Source organism: Neodiprion virginianus, chromosome 2, assembly GCF_021901495.1.
Source record: "Neodiprion virginianus isolate iyNeoVirg1 chromosome 2, iyNeoVirg1.1, whole genome shotgun sequence".
Lineage (NCBI taxonomy): Eukaryota > Metazoa > Arthropoda > Insecta > Hymenoptera > Diprionidae > Neodiprion > Neodiprion virginianus.
Genome location: NC_060878.1, coordinates 5,791,351 through 5,813,661, shown reverse-complemented (window position 1 = coordinate 5,813,661; position 22,311 = coordinate 5,791,351). Strand labels below are relative to the sequence as shown.

Genomic DNA, 22,311 nt, shown 5'->3' with positions numbered 1-22,311 from the left:
GACTGCGCCCAATCAATTTCTCTCGGAAAATTACGTCGGAAAAGTGCACGAAAGAATTTATTGCAGCACTTTTCAAAATCGCGAAAATTTTCGCCAAAAACACAAAGGGGTTAGCCTTACTTTTTTTTTGGGCAAAAAACTTTTGGTCTCAGATTCGATTTGGATGACTCTTTCTTGACTAATTGGACCCCCAGCAACCCAGAAAACGCAGCAAAAGCAGCGTAGGACCAACAGTAGAGAAATGACGACGGAAAAAGCACCAGTCAAAAAATGTGGAAATCACAGGTTCTTGTTTTTTGGCTCTAACTTTTGATCCGTTGCTCGCAGCGTATTCGGACTGCGCCCAATCGATTTCTCTCGGAAAATTACGTCGGAAAAGTGCACGAAAGAAGTTATTGCAGCAGTTTTCGAAATCGCGAAAATTTTCGCCAAAAACACAAAGGGGTTAGCCTTACTTTTTTTTTGGGCAAAAAACTTTTGGTCTCAGATTCGATTTGGATGACTCTTTCTTGACTAATTGGACCCCCAGCAACCCAGAAAACGCAGCAAAAGCAGCGTAGGACCAACAGTAGAGAAATGACGACGGAAAAAGCACCAGTCAAAAAATGTGGAAATCGCAGGTCCTTGTTTTTTGGCTCTAACTTTTGATCCGTTGCTCGCAGCGTATTCGGACTGCGCCCAATCGATTTCTCTCGGAAAATTACGTCGGAAAAGTGCACGAAAGAATTTATTGCAGCACTTTTCAAAATCGCAAAAATTTTCGCCGAAAACACAAAGGGGTTAGCATTTTTTTTTTGGGCAAAAAACCTTTGGTCTCAGATTCGATTTGGATGACTCTTTCTTGACTAATTGGACCCCAGCAACTCAGAAAACGCAGCAAAAGCAGCGTGGGATCAACAGGAGAGAAATTACGAAGGAAAAAGCACCTGCTGAAATATGTCGAAAACACAGGTCTCGTTTTTTGGCTGTAACTTTTGATGCGTTGATCGCAGCGTATTGGGACTGCGCCCAATCGATTTCCCTCGCAACATTACGTCGATACAGTGCATCAATAAACAGATTTCAGCAATTTTGCAAATCGTCGAAAATTTCACCATAAATCCAGCAAAAACGCTGAGGGGTTTTTTACTCGTGATTTCCAGAGCAAAAAGTTTTTGAACTCAGTATTGACTTGAACGATACATGTCAGATTAAGGGGGGAACCTGCTTTAGAGGCTTCAAAAAATCGGTTTTTTCGAGGATTTTTTTGGGAAGGAAAGAAATATCCGATTAAAACAAAACTTCCAGGATTCATTGTTATGTATTTCAACAGTCTTCTCGAATTTTTTTATTAGGATACATGTTATATTATGCCTGGTACAAGATTTTTTGTCTGGCAAACCCAAATATGACTTAGTTTTAATTAAAAATATATATGAATTTTAAATAGGTAAAATCTGATAAAAATTAGAGTAATCGATGGGTAGAAGATTGCATATCACAGAACATTCATTATGAAGGATAAATCCATTTTTGCAATAACTTCAAATTTCTCTTTCAACCCAACTTAACTTAGTAGAGCGAAAATGCTATGCATTGTATCTGCATAGTTTACATTCCTGTTCTGGATAACTTTTATTCAGCAGCAACTCTAACTAGCATGCTATATTTATTTTCACAGCAACATTCACAGCTTCTTTTGGTACTGAGATCTCATAATAATAAAACTCCATGTAAAAGATGAAGCTGTATTACTTTTTCACAGAATTGGGCAGCAGAAATTACTTTCGTCATTTCATTACCCGTAAATTACAATTACTGTGAATAACTGTAATATTTAGTAACTAATTACAATTGCGGGAAATAATTATAAATTTTGATTTATCAATTACAGTTGGTATAAACAATTGTAATTTTATGAGTATCAATTACAATTACTCGAAATAATTGTAATTTTTTTGTTGTCAATTAAAATTACTTGAAAAAATTGTAATTTTTTTGCTACTAATTACAATTACTTGGAACAATTGTAATTTTTCTGTTATCCATTACAATTAATGGAAATGATTATGTTTTTTTTTCAAATTTCAATTGTTTTTCATAATTTATTTAAACAAATTACCTCGGAAACGTAATGTCGAATTCTCAACATAATTTCAAATTCCGAAAACATCGGGAACTTCATGGAGCTTACATATTCACATTGACTGGTCAAGCAAATTATTTAAACAAATTAATTTTTCAAAGTAATGTGAAATCCTTGATCAGCTACCCAAAAAACTTTGGTAACCATAGCCCATTCACATATTGACTGTAAAAGACTCGTTCCGATCACACCATTTGAATACTCCAAAAACGGAGTAAATTTATTTGTCTATTTGTTATTATTTCACAGGAATAACGTTAGAGAAAAAAATTCAATTGGACCACATCGTGTGGTTTACAATTACTCAAAAGAATTTTAATAATGTCTGATTTACGTACAATCACTGAGGATAATTGAAATGATTTCTGATTAAATTCCAATCACTGAAAGTAATTTTGATAAACTTTGAATAAATTCAAATTACTCAATGTAATTTTAATGAAATCCAATTCAATTACAATTACTGGAAATAATTTCGATGGACTCTGAGTCAATTACAATTATCAAAAGTAATTTCACTGAACTCCGATTCAATTATTATTACTGGAAATAATTTTAATGGAATTCGATGTCATTAAAAATTATTCTTAGTGATTTGTAATTGTTAATTTTTTATTACAATTTTGCCCAACACTGCTTTTTTATTGCACATCGAATCAATGGACTAGCATTGCGGTCTGCCCAAGAAACGAACGAACCACCAATTTTGAGTACGCAGGTAAGCAGCGATAAAGAATCATCCTCTGCAGAGTGAGAATTGCGTGGATCAACACCTATGAGGTGCCTATATAGTGTTTCCAATTTGAAATTAGTGGGCGGACCATAGGTAAATGGCAATCGTTTTTTAGCTAGTGATCCATCTTTGTTCTTGAAGGGCTTACGTGGTTTAATATTCATTGGATTGCTTTTCTGATGCGTTGGTGTTGTCTCATTTAATTTTTGCCTTGACTGTACGTATTTTACATCAACGCACTCCTAATAAACAAAAGCAAAACTTGTCAAAATGCTATTTAGATTAGACATTTTCTAAATATTTGATCAAATTAATAGTTTAATTGTTTTAAGATCTCTTACATTTCTTAGAGACGTTGAAGAGACCTCACATGCATCGAGGGCTGCAGAGAGTTCTGCGTCGCATCCGTCATCAAAGAATGTTGTACTCTCATCGCTGGATACAATTAACGGAGCAACAGGTTTCTTACTTTCGTCAGGATGACCGTGGTTGAAGAAATTTTTAAACGCATCTAACGAATCAACGCATAAAATATTCTTGGATAAAGTCTGTGAAAATGAAAACAACAGGTCATCGAATATTGAGATGATGATGTGCATGAAACTTTAATCAATAAAGGAATTAATCGTGGTGAATTACCCCTCCGATACGATTCAACTCAGACAAAATAATCGGGTAGTCAAATCTGTTTCCATTGTGAGCCACAAAACATACCGGAGGATGTAGCCTACTGATAAAAGAGTTCAATAAGTCGGATGCATGGTGATCAAACGACTTCTCATGTTCCAGTAAATCGTTGTAGAGACCTGGAATTAAGAGAATCATTTAGTATTTCAGTACTGTTTAATTACTGTTTAGTTACTGTTTAAGGGAGTCTCATTAGATGATAACAAACGTTTGTGGTATGTAGTAACCTGTTATTTTAGAAATTTCCAATGGAATGAGTCGCATAGGTTGCAGCGGGATTAGGAGCTTGTGCAAAACTCTGGGCAAGGTAAGGTCCGTACTGAGTAAGGAATCTCTTGACGTTGCAATGAGAGATATTTCGGTTATTCTGGGCACACTAGAGCCATGAATGAAACCTGTCGTCTCCAAATCAAAAAATACAAAGGTCTGAATCTTAATGACAGATTCTAAGTCATCTTTTGATTCTGTCTCACTCATTTTGATATAGAAAATTATGATTACTGTGTGACGTGCTGAGACAAACAAGTTTTAAAAAATATTAATCCCCTGCTGTATCAAGTCTGAATCTATGCAATAATAAGAATTAAATAAATAAAATACATATATTAGTCTTTTGTTAAAATAATTTGGTCTTTTCCGTTACTTCGTTAATGTTCAATGGACGTCTCACACATCACGTCACAGTCACGTATCGCATGGCGTCATGTGTAATAAATGAGCACTTTATTATTATAACAGAGGAGTACGCTTGACGCGTGGCTCATGTCTCCTGATGCCTCCATTCGTCTTTGTGTTGTCTGTCGTGTGTCGCGTTGTCGCTAGGTGGCTACAAGTTTGGTCGTATGACCGGTCGTTTTTCGCTCTATTTGTATGACCCTTTCCTGACTAATTGGACCACCAAGAACTCAAAAAACGCAGCGAAAACAACGTGAGATCAACGGCAGAGAAATAACGAAGGAAAAAGTACCTGCTGAAATATGTCGAAAACACAGGTCTCGTTTTTTGGCTGTAACTTTTGATCCGTTGCTCGCAGCGTATTCGGACTGCGCCCAATCAATTTCTCTCGGAAAATTACGTCGGAAAAGTGCACGAAAGAATTTATTGCAGCACTTTTCAAAATCGCGAAAATTTTCGCCAAAAACACAAAGGGGTTAGCCTTACTTTTTTTTTGGGCAAAAAACTTTTGGTCTCAGATTCGATTTGGATGACTCTTTCTTGACTAATTGGACCCCCAGCAACCCAGAAAACGCAGCAAAAGCAGCGTAGGACCAACAGTAGAGAAATGACGACGGAAAAAGCACCAGTCAAAAAATGTGGAAATCACAGGTTCTTGTTTTTTGGCTCTAACTTTTGATCCGTTGCTCGCAGCGTATTCGGACTGCGCCCAATCGATTTCTCTCGGAAAATTACGTCGGAAAAGTGCACGAAAGAAGTTATTGCAGCAGTTTTCGAAATCGCGAAAATTTTCGCCAAAAACACAAAGGGGTTAGCCTTACTTTTTTTTTGGGCAAAAAACTTTTGGTCTCAGATTCGATTTGGATGACTCTTTCTTGACTAATTGGACCCCCAGCAACCCAGAAAACGCAGCAAAAGCAGCGTAGGACCAACAGTAGAGAAATGACGACGGAAAAAGCACCAGTCAAAAAATGTGGAAATCGCAGGTCCTTGTTTTTTGGCTCTAACTTTTGATCCGTTGCTCGCAGCGTATTCGGACTGCGCCCAATCGATTTCTCTCGGAAAATTACGTCGGAAAAGTGCACGAAAGAAGTTATTGCAGCAGTTTTCGAAATCGCGAAAATTTTCGCCAAAAACACAAAGGGGTTAGCCTTACTTTTTTTTTGGGCAAAAAACTTTTGGTCTCAGATTCGATTTGGATGACTCTTTCTTGACTAATTGGACCCCCAGCAACTCAGAAAACGCAGCAAAAGCAGCGTAGGACCAACAGTAGAGAAATGACGACGGAAAAAGCACCAGTCAAAAAATGTGGAAATCGCAGGTCCTTGTTTTTTGGCTCTAACTTTTGATCCGTTGCTCGCAGCGTATTCGGACTGCGCCCAATCGATTTCTCTCGGAAAATTACGTCGGAAAAGTGCACGAAAGAATTTATTGCAGCACTTTTCAAAATCGCAAAAATTTTCGCCGAAAACACAAAGGGGTTAGCATTTTTTTTTTTTGGGCAAAAAACCTTTGGTCTCAGATTCGATTTGGATGACTCTTTCTTGACTAATTGGACCCCAGCAACTCAGAAAACGCAGCAAAAGCAGCGTGGGATCAACAGGAGAGAAATTACGAAGGAAAAAGCACCTGCTGAAATATGTCGAAAACACAGGTCTCGTTTTTTGGCTGTAACTTTTGATGCGTTGATCGCAGCGTATTGGGACTGCGCCCAATCGATTTCCCTCGCAACATTACGTCGATACAGTGCATCAATAAACAGATTTCAGCAATTTTGCAAATCGTCGAAAATTTCACCATAAATCCAGCAAAAACGCTGAGGGGTTTTTTACTCGTGATTTCCAGAGCAAAAAGTTTTTGAACTCAGTATTGACTTGAACGATACATGTCAGATTAAGGGGGGAACCTGCTTTAGAGGCTTCAAAAAATCGGTTTTTTCGAGGATTTTTTTGGGAAGGAAAGAAATATCCGATTAAAACAAAACTTCCAGGATTCATTGTTATGTATTTCAACAGTCTTCTCGAATTTTTTTATTAGGATACATGTTATATTATGCCTGGTACAAGTATTTCACCGAGGCGTCTCCAGTATGCATTTGTCGTGCGGCCGGAAAGGTGCAGGTCGCAATTTCCATCTGAAACAAAGAAACCAAAAAAATTTTTACTTCTCAATAGTATAGCTTCTAGTTAAACCAAGAAAATTCCGCAAAAAGTGAAAAATTCAACAATTTTTCGCAAAGGAAAAAAAAATTCATTTTTCTTGCGAAAATAATTCACTTTAGATTCTTTAAAAAGTGGGTTAATCTCAACTTTCTCAAGGTTTTTTAGGTTCAACTAGAAGAGAATTTCATCCCGAGTACAATGCAATTTGTCTCGTTTCGAAAGGACGTTTAGTTTTTTTCCTATCTTTCCCGCCAATTAGGAAAAAGCGTAAAAATGAAAAACGGAGAAATCGTGCGTCAAAGTTTTCGTACATAAAAAATCGTAATTTTCTTGAACTTACCGCATTAATATGCTAATCGGCGATTCCTGGTCCATAGAGTTGCCCTTCAGATCTTCAAAGAACTGGTTCAAAACTTCAAAAAACTGGTTCAGACTCTTCAAAAAACTGGTTGAAAACTTCAAAAAACCGCTCGTATACCTGCTGGACGCTTGCTCACTATTTCTTCTGTAACTCCGAAAATATTTTGAATTTGCGACTGAAATTTTAGGGACACATTCTTGGATAGTTTGGGTAGACATCTATGCAAAAAAAAAATCGGTTTTTTGAAGCCTCTAAAGCAGGCTTAAATGGACACTGAAATATGTGAAAAACACATCCAAAACAGCGTCGGATAATTTTTTTCCATTCGAACACTTTTCGAAAAACAATTCTGCTTCTCTACCCAACGTAGATACTTCACTTGCGACTAGCTAAAACAGCGTTTCGATTCCATGCCTACGGAAATTCAAGATCGAGAGAAGAAATGAAAAGTTGTTGTAATAATTATGAATATTAATGTTATGGAATTCATCGAGCGCGTGTCGAATAGAATCCCATTTCGAAATGAATAATTCTTCTAATTTCATATTATAGCCGTATTATCGTAGATAATCTAGTTTGTCTCTAGGAAAATTATAAAATTTACGGTATGCACGACGTATCAATCGTACATGGATCATATATAATAATATCGTACATGGACCGCATATACATACATACTTCTTGGTCTCAGCATCATTATTACATCTGATCTATTATTATTTATGATCTATGTATACATTCTGCTCTCGGGTACCTATACTTCAATTAAATCACTGTTTTCAGGGTTTGTACGCTTTTTGGAACCCGAAATTCCCTGACTTTTCGAGGTGTTCCAGCCTGAAAATAAGATTTTTTTCAGTAACCTTCCAAGAAATATGCTGCTGGTTAATGACAATTTTTTTGCTTAATAATACTAATACCTTTAATATTACCTAGTAATTAATTTACTGTCCGACTACTAATTTACAAACAACAGCCAGCGATTTTCAGTAAGAAAAAAAAGAAAGTAGGTTTGATATCAAGTAATGTACGTATAAGAACGAATTTCTCCAAGAAACTTAAAATTCCAGTCCTATTTTCGAAATTCCCTGACTTCTCTCTGCTGTAAAAAACTCCCTGAGTTTTCCCAGTTTTTCAGGTTTTCCCTGTGCGTACGAACACTGTGTTTTGCTACAAATTTTGGAAGAAATTTACTCTCATTATTAATTTCTTGTATCGCCGACAAGGTGATAAGTACACACAGGCAAGTACCGGCTTGGGCTTACCATTTCGAAGACAGTGTTACTCGGAAGGTGAATGCAGCCAGGATCATGTCGACATCGGTAACTCTCTAATGTTCGGCAATAAGTTCTCAACTCTACCGTTAAAACATCTCAGGGGGCGCAAGCGCACGAAGATTTTCGGTTGTCACACCAAACCCATAAGGGCAACTGTCTTTATATTCTTTAGTCGACGGAATCTGGTTCAAATTAGTGAAAGTCATAAAATTCCAGTCAAAAATGGGGCCGCCGGTATCATCTGTATACGATTTGGCTTATCGAGGCAAAACAGAAGCCGTAAAAATACTTATCAATGAAAATCCAAAACTCAAAACCGACATGGACGCGGTAAGCACTGCATCTACAGTTTCTTTCACCTGAACCGCAGATACATGTTTATACCAAAATAACGCTCATCCATCACACGGCGTATAGAATGGCAGAATGCTCATTCATTGGGCTGCTTTAGGGGGACACGATGATCTGGTCTCGTACCTTCTGTCGCTAGGTTTTCCAACGGATCCAAAAGATGATGTGAGTATTCCGGGAGAAAATATGTTCATATCGGCAATACCCGTTGTACGCTATTTTACACGCCAGTTATGCGTAATCTTGGTTCGTCGCCATTTCTTAAAGCCTGATAACAATTGTACCGAGTGTAGCAACTGGAAAACGAATACCCAACAAGATGAAAAGTTTCTGTCATACGGAGCCAATGATAAGGCTTCATTTCGCCCGTCGCTTAAGTAGAACGCTGTTTGATCATGTGACCAATATGGAAATGCAAATCCATACGTAGGGTCGCAATGCTTATGAATTATCGTAGCTTATTTAAAAACGATTGAACGAATGGAAAACTATAATTTTTTCAAATTTGTCTTATTGTTTGACAGATGGAAATGACGCCGCTAATTCTTGCAGCTTCGGGGGGTCGTGAAAAAGTGGTGAACCTACTGTTGAGCCAAGGCGCTAATGTAAACGCTCAGACGAACGATGGTCATTCAGCGCTTCAATATGCAGCTTCGAAAAATTGGAAAACAATATGTGCCGCGCTGCTTGAACGAAATGCAGATATAAATATCGCCGACAAGCGGGGATCAACGCCTCTTCACCGAAGCGCGTCAAAAGGAAATTTAGCGATCGTAAAACTTCTCCTGGAGTACGGAAAACAGCTGAAAATCGGTAGGTTGAATTTCACAAAAATATTACTTTATTTTACTATAGAATTTATATGCATCCGTAACTTTTTGTTTTCAAATCCAGATCAGAGAGACGCGTATGGTAATAGTGCGTTACATTTGGCATGCGAAGAAGACAGACAAGAAGAAGCTAAAGTATTGGTTTCAAACGGTGCTTCGATTGAATTGACGAATAAAGATCGTAAAACACCGTTGGAGTTATGTAATGTTGTATTCGCCAAACAGCTGAAAGAACTTCACGATAAGAATTCACTAGTTTGAAAAATGAGAAGATGAAGTAAAGATCTGCGACGTGCTGTAATTTATGCATGAAATTGAATTTATAATATTGAATGTGTCAAGATTCGTGCGAAAGTATACTTACAATAATTAAGTTATACATGATATAAGTTTGCTACAACCTATGCATGCCTTGGACCATATATGTACATAACTTATGGCAAATAAAAGGATCGTTTACTTTTTTCATTACAAATTTTAATCAGCATGTTTTATTTTCTAAACCTAACATTCAGCTGAAGTAAAAGTTGCATGCTTTCTATTTCAATTATTATGTATAATATAAAAAGTTATTGAAAGGTTTTCTCCTAGTTTCCTTTCTGTTCAACAATTTCACTCTCAATCACCTTACCAATGACATACCACATAATAATGAAGACAGGAAAAAACAAAAAAGAAAGATATACAACATCTGATCATAACATTTTCGAAGAAAAATTAATATAATTAGCTTCCCTGAATAAAATATCCTGCGTAAACATATTTACAAAATACTTTCGCTAATTGAAGAGTAAAGGAAAAGAGCGTTGTATCTTAAATTACAAATTATTAGGAAAACAGAGTGACAAAATGTTCGTCTTTGTCTCTTAGTCATTCAGTACTCTTTCACGTTATCCTCTTAAAAATCCTACTATTCACGCTTGGGAGATAGTGGATTTAGAGTTTCAGTAAATCTCCTTGCCAGTATGATTCATTAGTTGGCTGGGAAGACGGCATCAATTACTCATCATCGGTTAAACTAATAAAAACTTAACTCCAGCTCTATATCCAATAACTCTGTGTTCTCTTCAAAACCAACAAACATTACAACTTTCTAAAATTACTCGATCTAAATTCTTAGCCTTTAGAATGCCATTTTGGATACTTCCTGCTTCGTTTATTCGATCAATTTCTATTTTTTTTAATCCTTTTCATCACTACTTAAATGTCTTTACATATTGATTAATATTAATATTTCTCACAATTACAAAATATATTATCCTTTCATTAAGAGGTGATGAAATGTTTCACCGCTTTCTAAGTGTAAATCATTCTAAACGACAGCTTGTAAAATGCTTACTGTATAAAAATGCACGTTTAATTCTTATTCGAATACACAAACTACTATATAATTGTTGTATAAAATGTTATTCTTTCATTTCTCAAGGGTTATAATGCCTATTATTTGTCCAATAGTAAAAGTTATTCTGAATTTTTTATCAGTCAAATTAGTATATTTCTTGCGAATCTTTATTTGATTTCTTCGTCTTTTTTTCATTTGGCCGCAATTGCTTTTGAATAACGTTATGTGTTTGTATGCCTGACCCGGTGAAATTTTATTTCAAGAGGTTAGGAAATGATATGATCCCGGAAATGGGAAAATTAAATGTCAATTAAGTACTGTATTCAGTTTTAAAAAATATATAAATAATGATAACAATTTTTAAGTATTTTATTTGCTTTTTTTCGGAATAATATATAAAGGACTTATTCTATGGTTTTATGAAATATATTATATAATCATGCCAAAAATAATAATAATCATAATAATAATATATGTATATATAAATGCGTATGTAGGTATGTATACTAAATGGTTTTCGAAATAACAGGAAAAAAAAAGAATTGTTAACGAAGAAGAAAAATACTGAAAAAATCATAAGACATAAAACCTTTTAAAATGAAACTACTAGCCCGAGAATGATGCGTCGCGTGTATATTATTGGTCAATTATTAAAATATTTAATAACCATAATAATATATGCGAAATAATTTACGGTTATCAACGATTTACACTAAATGTGTTATTCGTGTTTCTTCCTCTAATTATGCAGTATTTTTTCTCTACTTCATGAAATCTTTTAAATCCAACTTAATTTAAGTTTTACAAATTTTTTAGTCCATATGCAATTGGTACTATTAAAGAGTCGGGGATCAAATGGTTCAGTTTTCAATTCATCAAAATTCGTATTCCTTCATTTATAATTATTATCGTTATTCAATTCGTGATCTCATTAGTAAGGTGTAAAGTTATGTACAGATTGTAGATTTTTTATTTTAACTCTTTATTTTCTTTCATGAAAAAAAAGAACTTGCTTTTTCTTATTACTTTTCCTCATTTTTTTTCCAATGGCAACTCAGATTGAAGCCTTGTATTGAACTCTATCTCTACCTATGTATCTACCCTCTTTACTCTCTTTCGCATATCTATGACTGTATTAGTGGTTGAAAAAAAAAAAAAAAAATTAAAAAAATTAATTTAACATCAGCTCGGAGATGGCATACCATTTTATTATTTGTATATCTTTTCTACCGTTGAAAAATGGCTAATCGACGAATCATCCAATGGTTCGCTTAACTCTAGTATCATCTTCATATATCTTTTTAAGACCGTTACTTTCATTTCTGCAGATGGTCTGTATGCATTATGCGTTACGACATAATAACAGTATATTGTATTATATTGTTAAAAAGGAAGATCCATGGCCACTTTAATTCGCAGCTTCTTCGCCATCCATACTTTCGTCCTGGGTTGTTGAATCGTCACCGGAGCCACCGGTCTGCGAGGAACCTCGTTTTGTGAGACGAGTAGTAGAGCTGAGACCAATTCCTGGCGTTCGTCTTAAAAAAAATACAAATTTAAATTAGTCAAACGTCTTACTCTTGACGGATAAAACTTCAAAAATTTTTCACCATACTTGGAATATACAAAAAAAATTATAAAAAAATCATTGTTCAACAATTTTTAAATACAGTACTGGATCTAATATTATCCCTGCTCGTATATCAATGATATGCTTGGTAGTGCCTTCATGGTATATGAACCTCATTCTAAAAATAGCCCGCTTTTTGTATCTGCAGCGTCACGTGACTTCTGCATTTTTCATTCCTTTTTTGAAGCCCATAGGTAGAGAAAGAGAGAATGCTAGTAAGTAATTTTCTCCCGATCTTTTAATCGATGTAGGAATTGAACAGAAAATTATAAATGTCTGATATCATTGTACAATATAAAACTTTTGCCAATATTACGTATTCTATACTCTTCATATTTCTCAAAGAGTAAGACAAAGTTTATTTTTGAAAAATGTCAATACTAATAAGCATTCTATTATATTGAGGATTAAGAGAAATAGAGATATGTGAGAGAGAAAGAGAGAGAAAGAGAGAGAGAGAGAAATAAAATATGCAATAACGTTCGATATATTTGATTTGATACAATTTCGTACATTATTATATGCTGGGAGGATTTGACACATGAAATAGGAAGATATCAGCAACAGGACATAGAGGGTATGGATGGCAGTCATAAAAGCATCAGCCTCCTTTCAGAGAAAAGGCAGTGGAATTGTTTTTCCCTAAATATCATCCGCAGCTAAGAAGCAAATTATTTCTGTCCTATACAGTTGCGATGTAATGAAGAAAATGAATGACGAGCATTGAAATAAACCAAATATAGACTGGGCTGTAATAATATTTGAGAGTTGAATCATCAACTTGTCATGAGATAAAAATTGTCTCCCAGCTTACAGTTAATCAGTTATGCAGATTCACATATAAAATTAGTTATTAATTCAGTCATGATTCGTTAAGCTTATAAAAGTTCAGTCAGGATTAAATTTTTTTACTTCCGACATTACGAATCGTAATCTGTCTCCACTGGTTGAATAGTTAGAAAAACAGTTTAACCGTCTTTAAGAGATAATGTGATAACTTACTCTAAATATTCTTTATCACGATTGGGATGTAAGCTCATTCAATGATAATTATTCTTTTTAACGATGATCACCTGATTAATCACCTACGTCATTGATTCCTAAATATATAGGGATATACACATATATCACAAATTGATAACTTAATTTACAATTCGACGAAATGCACCTTGGGTTTCAATTGTATTATTGAAGCAGCGACTGCTCTTTTGCCTGTTTTCCAAGATCAGTAGGAACTAAAATCAATCGACGATATACATTGTAAAATGGATATCAACAAGTAAATTGAATAGTAATTACCAAGCCACCCTTTAATACACAGATGGTAAGAGTTAAGAGAATAGAAAAGGGGAGTATAACTACCTCCATTTATTCCTCAAGTTGGCAACCTCACGAGTCAGCGATTCGTGAGACTCCATCATGTCCTCCAAGTCCCGTTGTGCCTTTCGTTTCTGAGTTTTTTCTCTAGTTACTTCTTCCTCAGCTTCATCTAGCTGTCTCTTCAAAGCCTTCATTCTTACATTGACCTTTTCAACCTGTTCCTTATATTGATCAGCGTTTCTTCGCTCATCCTCGAGCTGTATAACCACCTCCTTGTACTTCTTGTCTAACTTTCTGTTGATTTTCTGCTGTGCAAATCGTTCTTTGCCTTCAGCTTCGAGCTGTTCATCAAGATTATTTATCTTCGACTCCAAAGCTTGAATCGTTGCTTTGGTTTTTGTACGTTGTGCAGTTTCCAGCTCAGCCAATTTCGCCTTCAATTCTTTGTTCTGCCTCTCCAGTAACATTCTGTGAGTTTCAAGTTTTTGGGTCGTCGAACGTTCCGTCGCCAAATCTGTCGTAAGCTGTTCAATATTGATCTGTCCTTTCCTGGCTCGGTCCATCAGAATCTCACTGTTAGATTGCTCCTCCTCCAGCTCTTCTTCTAAGGTCGCAATTCTCGCTTCCAATCTACGTTTTTCGTCTAGTAGCAAGGTACCTTAAATAATCGAAAATTGCTTCATTAAAAACATTCTTAAAATACTATCAGGAACAAAACAAATTGCAAAATTGTAAAAGAGGAAACGCATTGTACCCTTATTGGCATTGTTGTTGATTTCCTCTTGAAATTCATCCCTCTCGCTCTCAGCAGTACGCCGATTTCTTTCGCTGCTTGCCAAATCTTCAGTGAGTTGCATAAGTTCGGCTTCTAAACTCTTGACTTTTCTCTCAGTTTCCTTGGCGCTAGCGGCCAAGTCATCTCGCGCAGCTCTGGCTTCCTCGGTTTCTCTTGCACAGTCTTTGACCTGTGCCTGAAGTTTCTTAAGCTGTTTAAGAGCATCTTCCTTGACCTTGTTATGCATTTCCAACTGTTGTTCAATGTCCTTATAATCGGCTTCCATCTTTTTACGCTGTACAATGGCTGCAGCACGCTGCTTCCTCTCATCCTCAAGTTCGGCTTCGAGATCTCGCAACTGCTTGACCAAACCTCTACGTTTTTCTTCAGCCTGTTCCTCTTTGGCTTGGAGATCACGTTCAAATTGCGCCCTAAGTGCCTGCATGTTTACCTCTAGTCGCAACTTTGCGTCTTCGGTAAACTGAAGCTCGTCCTCCATCTCCTCAACTTGAGATCTTTGCTCAGCCAACTGGGATTCGAGTGCGCGTTTAGCTTTCTCGAGCTCGTGTACGTTCTTGTCGGCGGTACCCTGGTTGTTCACCAGTTCGTCGAGCTCAGCCTGAAGTCCCCGTCTGCCCCGCTCAAGCTCTTCAACCTTATCATTCATCTCGTCCAATTGACGAGTCAACGAAAGTACCCTGGTTTCCTTTTCTCGCGCTTCCCGTTCAGCGGCGTCACGTTGTTCAGCATACTGTTCAGATATCGCCTTTTCTTCCGCAAGTACCTTGTCAAAGTTCTTCTGTTTCTTTTCCAGCTCCATCACCTTCGCCCGCTGTACTTCCAGCTCGATATTACTGTCTTCCAATTCAGCTTGAATCTTCTTCTTAGACTTGTCCAATTTGTCGTTTGCCGCTTGTAGTTCCTCAACTTGCCTTTGAAGGGCTTCGATGTCTTTCAAACAGCGTTTTCTCGCCTCTTCCAAAGCCACCGCAGCCTCGGCCTCCTCGTCGCCACGTTTCTTTGCCTCGGCTAACAATATGGTCAGACTTTGTACTTGCTTGTCCAAAGATCGTTTGGCTTCCTCCTCCTCGTCCAACTGCTCTTGAAGACTCTCCTTTTCGCCTTCAAGTGCTCTCAGCTTGGAACTGAGGGCAAGTTTTTGCCTTGTCTCCTCTTCTAGTTGCTGTTGAATCTCGGCAAATTGCGACTCGCAAGTGGTGGCCGCTTTCAGTGCAGCGGACGCCTTCAATTCGGCAGCTTCCAGCTGTTGAGAAACACTCTCCGCTTCCTGCTGCAATTTTGCAGCTCTTTCAGCCAGTTCCTGTTTGGCCCTCTCAACTTCCGTAACTTTAGCATTTAATTCGGCTAACTGTTGTTCGGCTTGTTTGCGCCTTCGGTCAGATTCCTGTCTACTCGCACCAACGGACCTTAGTTCGGTGGTTAGATCGGCATTCTCAGCTTCCAGGGTCGACTTTGCCTTTTCTAAAGCGACTTTAGCCTTCTTCAGCGCATCCATCTGCTCGTTAATTACCGTCAATTCGTGAGAATGTTTATGGCGCATATCGGCCAAAGTACCTTCATGCATGGATGTCTCTTCTTCAAGATTTTTCTTTAACGTCGCTAATTCTTGTTCCCTTTTACCTCTAAGTTCCTGTTGTGCCGCTGTAACGTCCAAAGAGTCGAGTAACTCGTTTTTCAAGGCCTCCAATTCCTCGTTAAGGTCTCGTTTCAATTTCTCTGCCTTACTTCTGGCTATTTTTTCAGCCTCCAAGTCTTCCTGTAATTCTGCGAGTTGCGATTCCAGTTCCCTGAGAGCTTTCTGAGCCTGTGCTTTGGCAGCTCCTTCCTCGTCGATTTTCATCATAGCCTGAGCTAACTCTTCCTCGCGTTTACCCAGCTGTAATTGAAGCTCCTCGAACTGCGTCCTACGCTCAGTGAGCTGTTCTTTCAAGTCCGAAACTTCGGTTTCTACCTTACGCTTAGACCTGTCCACCTCTTGTCGCTGCTGATGATCCTTGAGCAATCTTTCCTCAAGATCGGCGATTGTCGCCTCGTGTTTTGCTTTCAATTTCGAAAGATGCTTAGCCTTCTCCTCTTCCTCGGCAAGAGTTTGCGACAAATCGTTGGATCTCTCCTCAAGAATCTTCTTTTCTTTGAGCAATTTTTGATTAGTATCGTCCGACAGCGCAAGATCTTCTTCGAGCTTCTTTATTTTAGCATCACACTGAACCTTTTCAAGCTGTAACTTTTGCCTAGCAGCCTCTTCCTCCTCTAATTGTTCTTCAAGATCACTTATGTTTAACTGCAACTTTTTCTTTTCTTGCGTTAGGCCGGTGCTTCGTTCCTCTTCCTCTTCTATCCGAGCCTCCAAGTCGTGTAATATTTCTTCCAGCTCCTGTTTTCTCGCAGCAAGTCTCGCCCTCATTTCCTCAGCTTCGGCACAGAGCTCGACTTCAGCCTGCAACTGTTCGGCTAGAACCGTTTTTTCCTCAATAGCCATCTGATACTTTCGCTCGTACTCTTGAGCCGAATGAAGCTGCATCTCAAGCTTATCCCGGACTTGTTTCAGCTCATCTTCCTTCTGCGTGAGCTTTTCCTCTTGCTTGGTAACTTCAAGAAGTGGCTTAACCTTCGTGTACAACCTCCACCATTGCCAGTTGCGAAGTTTCAAGTACGCTGCACAGTTCCTCTGTATAATACGTATAGCGTTCAACTGTTGTAAACGTTTTTGATAATTCCTGCGGGCCAAGAAACCGCGACAGAACGCCTGGAAATTCACAATCAGATCAGTGATTTTGTAATCTCTTTCCTCCTCAAGCTGCGCCAGCACTCCTGCACGGAAAAATATCTTCGACTGACCAACGCGGTAAAGATTCGGATCCAATTCCAAGGCTTGAATCTGTAAAAACGCGACAAAAATAAGTTTTATTAAATATTCTACATGACTATACAGCTTGTAATTATCATTTTCGGAATAAAAATCTACAACTAAACCGAACCCGAAAATCTCGACACTTACCATTTTTTCACAAGCCTTTTTGCCATCCATAAATCCTTTTGGAATAACATTGGGAGTGAGGAGCTCGTAGCGTTGCCTGAACTCCTGGAAGGGTATTCTGTTGGGGAAGCCTTGACGGCATATACGAATTCCTTCGAGAACACCGTTGCATCTCAGCTGATCAAGTACGAGAGGAGCGTCAATTTTTCCAGCCCGTTTCTCGTGATTCGGTATAATGCATCTGACGAAGTTCGGATTCGTGTTACGCAGAGTGACCATAAGCTTGGCCAACTGTTCTTTGTACAGCTGAGAAACGGTCCTGAACATTCCTTTCCGAGTTCTCGCCCCGAACTGCGTATCGGTGAGGGCTTGCTGCGCCATTCCAACGATTTCTGCATCCTTCCAAATGTGGCACACAAACTGATCCTGAGACTGCTGCAAAAGACTGACGACGTTTTCGTTCAGAGGATCCATATTCTTCATGAGCCATTTGGCGGCCGAATAATCGACCTTACCAGCGTAATGAATTATCGCGAAATCTGCGACACCGCGGAAATCGGTCTTCATGAATTTCGGATGAACGCTGTGAGCTCCGACCAATTTTTCAACGAACGTTTTGTCCGTTGCTTTCGGGAACCAGCATTCTTCGTCGAGCAGAGCCATTATGCCCATAGGTTTGTCGATAAGGTCGATTGTCGGCTGGAGATCGAGGCCAAAATCAATGAACTTCCACTCGATACCTTCTCGCTGATACTCTTCCTGCTCGAGGATGAACATGGTGTGGTTGAACAGTTGCTGCAGTTTCTCGTTGGTGTAGTTGATGCACAACTGTTCGAAGGAATTCAATTCGAATATTTCAAAACCAGCCATATCCAGTATGCCGATGAAGCTTGCTCCCTGTCGCTTCGTTCTGTCCAAGGATCTATTTATCCTGTTGACAAGCCATCTGAACATTCTCTCGTAGCAGGCTTTGGAAATGGCCTCGACCGCAAATTCGACCTGTTCTTTTGTCTGCGCTTTGGTCACAAAGTCTCTGCCGACTTTGATTCTCGGTTTGAGGAATGCCTTCGTCATTTCTGTCACGCTCAGACCCAACAAGTGAGAAACTTTCTGGGCGACGGTATTGTCGGGGAGTGTCGCTTGGTCGGAATTTCTCTCCTGTCGAAACTGCATCGACCCGAACAACATCACCGCCGACACAATTCTGAATATCGATGAAAAATCTTCGCTCGTCATGCCCATTATGTTCATTGATTTTACCGTCGACTGAAACTCGGCAGAATCGTCAAAGCCAGGCACTGGCAGCGATCCGTTGGACAGGAAGAGATAGTTTTTGGGATCTTCCAGAATGAATTCCTCTGAAAATGAGAAATGGAAAGAATTTTAATTTTAAAATTCTATTGCAATATCAAACTACTCGGTAAGAAGATTACTCCACACTTACTTTTCTGTTCAGGTGAGGCGCCGGCTAGAAGTTGATAAAATATGTGGAAGGTTCTCTCGTCCTTGGCCTGACGGATAGCCCTGGATTTTTCAAGGAGGTAAGTTTCGATGTTGGCTCCGGCAATGTAACCAGATGCATCAAAGTTGATCCTGATGAATTTTCCCTGGAAGTGTACAAAGCGCATAAATTTAGTTGCACTGCAATGTTGAGTAAACTAATGGAATCGATTTTTTTTTTATGTTAAATAACGATTTTATTCTTACAAAACGTGATGAATTGTCATTCTTGACAGTTTTCGCATTTCCAAAGGCCTCCAAGATGGGATTGGCTTGCAGTAATTGTTGTTCCAGTTCACCCTGCGAAACAGATTCAGTCACAAGTTAAAAATCTGCGAATAATGACAAAAATAATGCGAGACTACAGAGTGCAAAATTTTACCAAAATTCCCTCCTTTTGCAGCGAAAATTAATTAAAAATTCCACATGCGATTACCTAGAGTAACTTTACACGACACTTGTACCGTATCAAATTTTCATTACAAATAATAAAAAAAATACCAACTCTCATACAGAATCGTTCTACTGGTAAATATTTTTGACGTCATAAAACAAAAATCTGTTTGATCGGTGAAAATATTGAAGTTTTACACACATGCTGGAATATGATTGAAGAAATTTACTTTCTTGCAATACTACGTTTTTTTTCTATATTTTACTCTGAACTCATATTTTTTGTATCAGTATTGGTAACGGCAAAGAATTTTAAATACAGATAGGAAAAAGAACTTCAAACGTACAACATGATACGGCACAGCGACCGATGCAGAATGTTTACGAATTTTGCAAGCACTGCAGATACACATATACATATATGTAAGGAATGCGATAAAAAAAAAAAGTTGCCCACGTTGCAACACAGGTAATATATACCCTCAGGCAACGATTATTATCGTCCGCACATGAAATATATCAGAAGACACAGAGAGTTAAAAATTACAGCAAGCATTAATTCTGCACTTTTTTTTTTCAAATAAACTACCCTGTTTTAAGATTGTACAAAGAGAAAAGAAAAAGCAATTTTCAGGATATAAATAACCACATTAAAAAATATCAAGCAGGCAGCACCATCGTTATGCATATAATAATTATACATTATAGATTACACGTGTGTTCGTATATAATGATCAGTGTTAATTACCGAAAATTTTTCCGTAAGCGTCCCTGTAGGTGACTTCATTTACGATGAGCAGGAAAGCGAGTGAACAAAACAAAACAAAAAAAAAAGACAACAACAACCCATAATTAGATGTCATTATTTTTTGTTACTTTCACAAATGAATTTGTTACAAAATTGTAGTAATAATGAATATTGATGTGAGAAAAAAAAGCAACACGAAACAATGATACTGTTAATACTTAGGCCAAAATTTGGAAAAACTGAAAAAAAACACAGCCACATATATTTGTTAATTATATATATATATATAAAACAAGAGGAAAAAAAATCTGGTAAATTCCGTAGACGTGTTAAAAAACGGTCGAAACCTAAATAATTATTAAAAAAATTATTTTTCTTTCTTCTCATTTTTAATAAAGCGTCACATCTAAGGAATGGTGTATAAATTATATACCTATATAATACGTTAAACCTGATTTGGCTGTTCATATTTAATATTTCAACTTACAATGATCAACGCCGGACTTGGAGTCTGTGGGTGGATCCGGAAATGTCACCACCGAGAATAAAAGAAATTTTAAACATTAGATTCACTCGCCTCTTTACACAGAATATAACGTAATTTCGATAACATTTTTGCTTATATAACTTACACGTATTATATGCGTTTAATTATCTAAACTTCGTAAATTAGGATAAAAAAAAAAATAAATTAAATAAAAAATTTTCACATACATTCTTCGTGGAAAAAAATAAATTACAAGTATGACAAACCAATCGTGAAAATTAAGACGGATTTAACATTGTGCGGGTAACCCTGTGTACAATTCATTTATATTTTTTGTGCTTCTTACAAAAAAAGAGGGGCAGGGGGGGCAAGAAATTGGGAACACGCAAAGGTGTGCGCGGTGAATTGCGTAAAGTGCATTCATAATGCAATTAACGATAACTATCTCGTATAATAATGATTGACGGTGTTGCTCCTAATCTAATTTCATAATGTGCGGCACGCGATGCGAACCAAGTACCGCGTAGTTGAATAATTACGACAATAACAATAATAACAATAATAATAATTGGAACAAGTCGCAAGAAAAATAATAGTAATAATCGGTAAATACTTTTACAACTATTTTACAAAATTCCGTACAGATTGCTAAACGAATAAAAGAAAACAAAAAAAAAAAAAAAAAAAATAAACCATCCCGGATCAAACGAAGCATCCGAGTGCAAATTCGATTAGATACATTAAATATAGATCGATGTGATTTCTCAATTTACTTCAACGCCTTGTAAAATTTGTAAATACGTGTGTATAGATAATAATTACTTATCATCGTAAACATGATTATAATAACGATACTCTGATAATTGATAATTACACAATTATATGCTTATATTAATATCATCTCGACGATAAATGCTAATTGTTACTTATAGACGATGAATTTTCTAAACCGGAGTCACGACTTCCTGTAGATTAAAGATAAGAGAGGTAAGAAAGAAAGGAAAGAATGTAAGAAGAAGAGAGCAATAAAAGTAAATTACTTAACGGTTACGCATTACCGACCACGTCAAAGTCCCATGCTGTGGTCAATTTTCTGTCCTATGTTAATATCGTCGTTAAAGACTTGTTATAATTTATCCGGTCAACGAAGATAATTTATGCGCCACAATATTCCTGTCTGCACTTGTCTGAATGTAATATACAATTTATTATACAACTTTATTGTTCACAGGTTAATCATTATTATTACTATTATTATGTATGTATAATATTGTCTATAACTCTGTTTCTCGTACGACGAATGTTTTTTAATTCCTCGGATTTTTTCGGTTACCTTTTTTTTTCTTTTTTTTTTTCATTTTTAAATTCTTATTATTGTCGACTGTTGGAGACTGCAGAGAGACTCGGGAATTTCGTATCTCAGGTATATAATAACGATAATAACAATAATATTAATATACAAGCCGGGGCGAGTGACTCAACGTCTGAGACCTTTTCAAAGCGCGATGTGTAAAATGAACGTAAACGGAAAGAGTTAAAAAAAAAAAAAGGAGGGGGAGGGGGGGGGGGGGAGAACACTACACATAAAACCTGCCCCGCTGCTGCAACAACTGACGTTGAAACCAACGAATTTACAGCGGGTCCTTAAAAAATGTAAGAAAAAAAAAAGAAAATGCTCGTAATCGCCGGAGTGAACGAAGAAGAAGAAGAAAAAGGAAAGAATACACCTGAAGCGGTACACGCACCTTATAGGTATACCTATATATGTGTATACGTATATATATATATATAATATATTGAGGGATACATATTCTCGTTAATCAATTCGCGAGGCGATCTCAATATATTCGATGTATGTCGAGGTTGCAGGATTATAAAAATACCATTGCACGTATACTATACGTACGTTCTTATATA

At 37.2% G+C, this 22,311-nt stretch overlaps 3 protein-coding genes and 2 long non-coding RNA genes across 9 annotated transcripts in view; 2 read left to right on the top strand and 3 right to left on the bottom strand.

Annotated features, from left to right (window-relative positions):
- Nucleotides 1-2,697: 2,697 nt before the first annotated feature.
- LOC124298101 (uncharacterized) lies at nucleotides 2,698-4,338 on the bottom strand. The gene is made up of 4 exons (XM_046749701.1): nucleotides 3,773-4,338; nucleotides 3,498-3,664; nucleotides 3,200-3,406; nucleotides 2,698-3,100 (listed from the first exon to the last, which is right to left on the bottom strand). Exons 1-4 carry the CDS (start codon nucleotides 4,020-4,022, stop codon nucleotides 2,741-2,743), a joined length of 984 nt encoding a protein of 327 aa, XP_046605657.1. The 5' UTR covers nucleotides 4,023-4,338; the 3' UTR covers nucleotides 2,698-2,740.
- A 1,879-nt stretch (nucleotides 4,339-6,217) lies between these two features.
- Nucleotides 6,218-8,147, bottom strand: LOC124298205 (uncharacterized). Of its 2 annotated transcripts, none has more exons than XR_006906749.1 (5): nucleotides 8,009-8,147; nucleotides 7,664-7,913; nucleotides 7,422-7,580; nucleotides 6,723-6,887; nucleotides 6,218-6,354 (listed from the first exon to the last, which is right to left on the bottom strand). It is a non-coding gene; the product is annotated as an uncharacterized LOC124298205 (long non-coding RNA). The 2 variants fall into 2 exon arrangements; XR_006906748.1 differs by having other exon boundaries at nucleotides 7,676-7,913.
- Nucleotides 8,148-8,214: 67 nt separating this feature from the next.
- Nucleotides 8,215-9,682, top strand: LOC124298202 (26S proteasome non-ATPase regulatory subunit 10-like). Of its 2 annotated transcripts, XM_046749900.1 has the most exons (4): nucleotides 8,215-8,350; nucleotides 8,438-8,536; nucleotides 8,896-9,184; nucleotides 9,266-9,682. In XM_046749900.1, exons 1-4 carry the CDS (start codon nucleotides 8,243-8,245, stop codon nucleotides 9,460-9,462), a joined length of 693 nt encoding a protein of 230 aa, XP_046605856.1. In that variant the 5' UTR covers nucleotides 8,215-8,242; the 3' UTR covers nucleotides 9,463-9,682. The 2 variants fall into 2 exon arrangements, with proteins under 2 accessions (XP_046605856.1, XP_046605857.1); XM_046749901.1 differs by lacking the exon at nucleotides 8,438-8,536 and having other exon boundaries at nucleotides 8,218-8,350.
- A 1,905-nt stretch (nucleotides 9,683-11,587) lies between these two features.
- Nucleotides 11,588-22,311, bottom strand: part of LOC124298199 (myosin heavy chain, non-muscle) — a 38,338-nt gene continuing 27,614 nt past the window's right edge. The window contains exons 4-12 of one of the 3 annotated variants that reach the window (XR_006906747.1): nucleotides 20,395-20,418; nucleotides 19,908-19,940; nucleotides 18,974-19,066; nucleotides 18,711-18,873; nucleotides 17,288-18,624; nucleotides 14,248-17,167; nucleotides 13,536-14,151; nucleotides 13,342-13,408; nucleotides 11,924-12,081 (exon numbers count right to left, since the gene is read on the bottom strand). Coding sequence is in view for 2 of the 3 variants with exons in the window: in XM_046749891.1 (XP_046605847.1) it covers nucleotides 11,952-12,081; nucleotides 13,536-14,151; nucleotides 14,248-17,167; nucleotides 17,288-18,624; nucleotides 18,711-18,873; nucleotides 18,974-19,066; nucleotides 19,908-19,940; nucleotides 20,395-20,418 (5,316 nt within the window). In the remaining variant the exon portion in view is untranslated. Of the gene's footprint in view, nucleotides 12,082-13,341; nucleotides 13,409-13,535; nucleotides 14,152-14,247; nucleotides 17,168-17,287; nucleotides 18,625-18,710; nucleotides 18,874-18,973; nucleotides 19,067-19,907; nucleotides 19,941-20,394; nucleotides 20,419-22,311 lie in introns of all 3 variants that reach the window. The other 2 variants (XM_046749891.1, XM_046749893.1) reach the window with 2 other exon arrangements.
- On the top strand, nucleotides 12,344-21,141 carry LOC124298208 (uncharacterized). The gene is made up of 3 exons (XR_006906754.1): nucleotides 12,344-12,388; nucleotides 18,723-18,807; nucleotides 19,003-21,141. It is a non-coding gene; the product is annotated as an uncharacterized LOC124298208 (long non-coding RNA).

Coding starts and splice junctions, on each gene's coding strand:
- LOC124298101 (XM_046749701.1), bottom strand. CDS start 4,022: ATGAGTGAGACAGAATCAAAAGATGACTTAGAATCTGTCATTAAGATT. Junction 3,407..3,497: donor AGTTGAATCGTATCGGAGGG/GTAATTCACCAC, acceptor TCATTTTCACAG/ACTTTATCCAAGAATATTTT. Junction 3,101..3,199: donor CTTCAACGTCTCTAAGAAAT/GTAAGAGATCTT, acceptor TTTGTTTATTAG/GAGTGCGTTGATGTAAAATA.
- LOC124298202 (XM_046749900.1), top strand. CDS start 8,243: ATGGGGCCGCCGGTATCATCTGTATACGATTTGGCTTATCGAGGCAAA. Junction 8,351..8,437: donor TCAAAACCGACATGGACGCG/GTAAGCACTGCA, acceptor CACGGCGTATAG/AATGGCAGAATGCTCATTCA. Junction 9,185..9,265: donor CGGAAAACAGCTGAAAATCG/GTAGGTTGAATT, acceptor TTTCAAATCCAG/ATCAGAGAGACGCGTATGGT.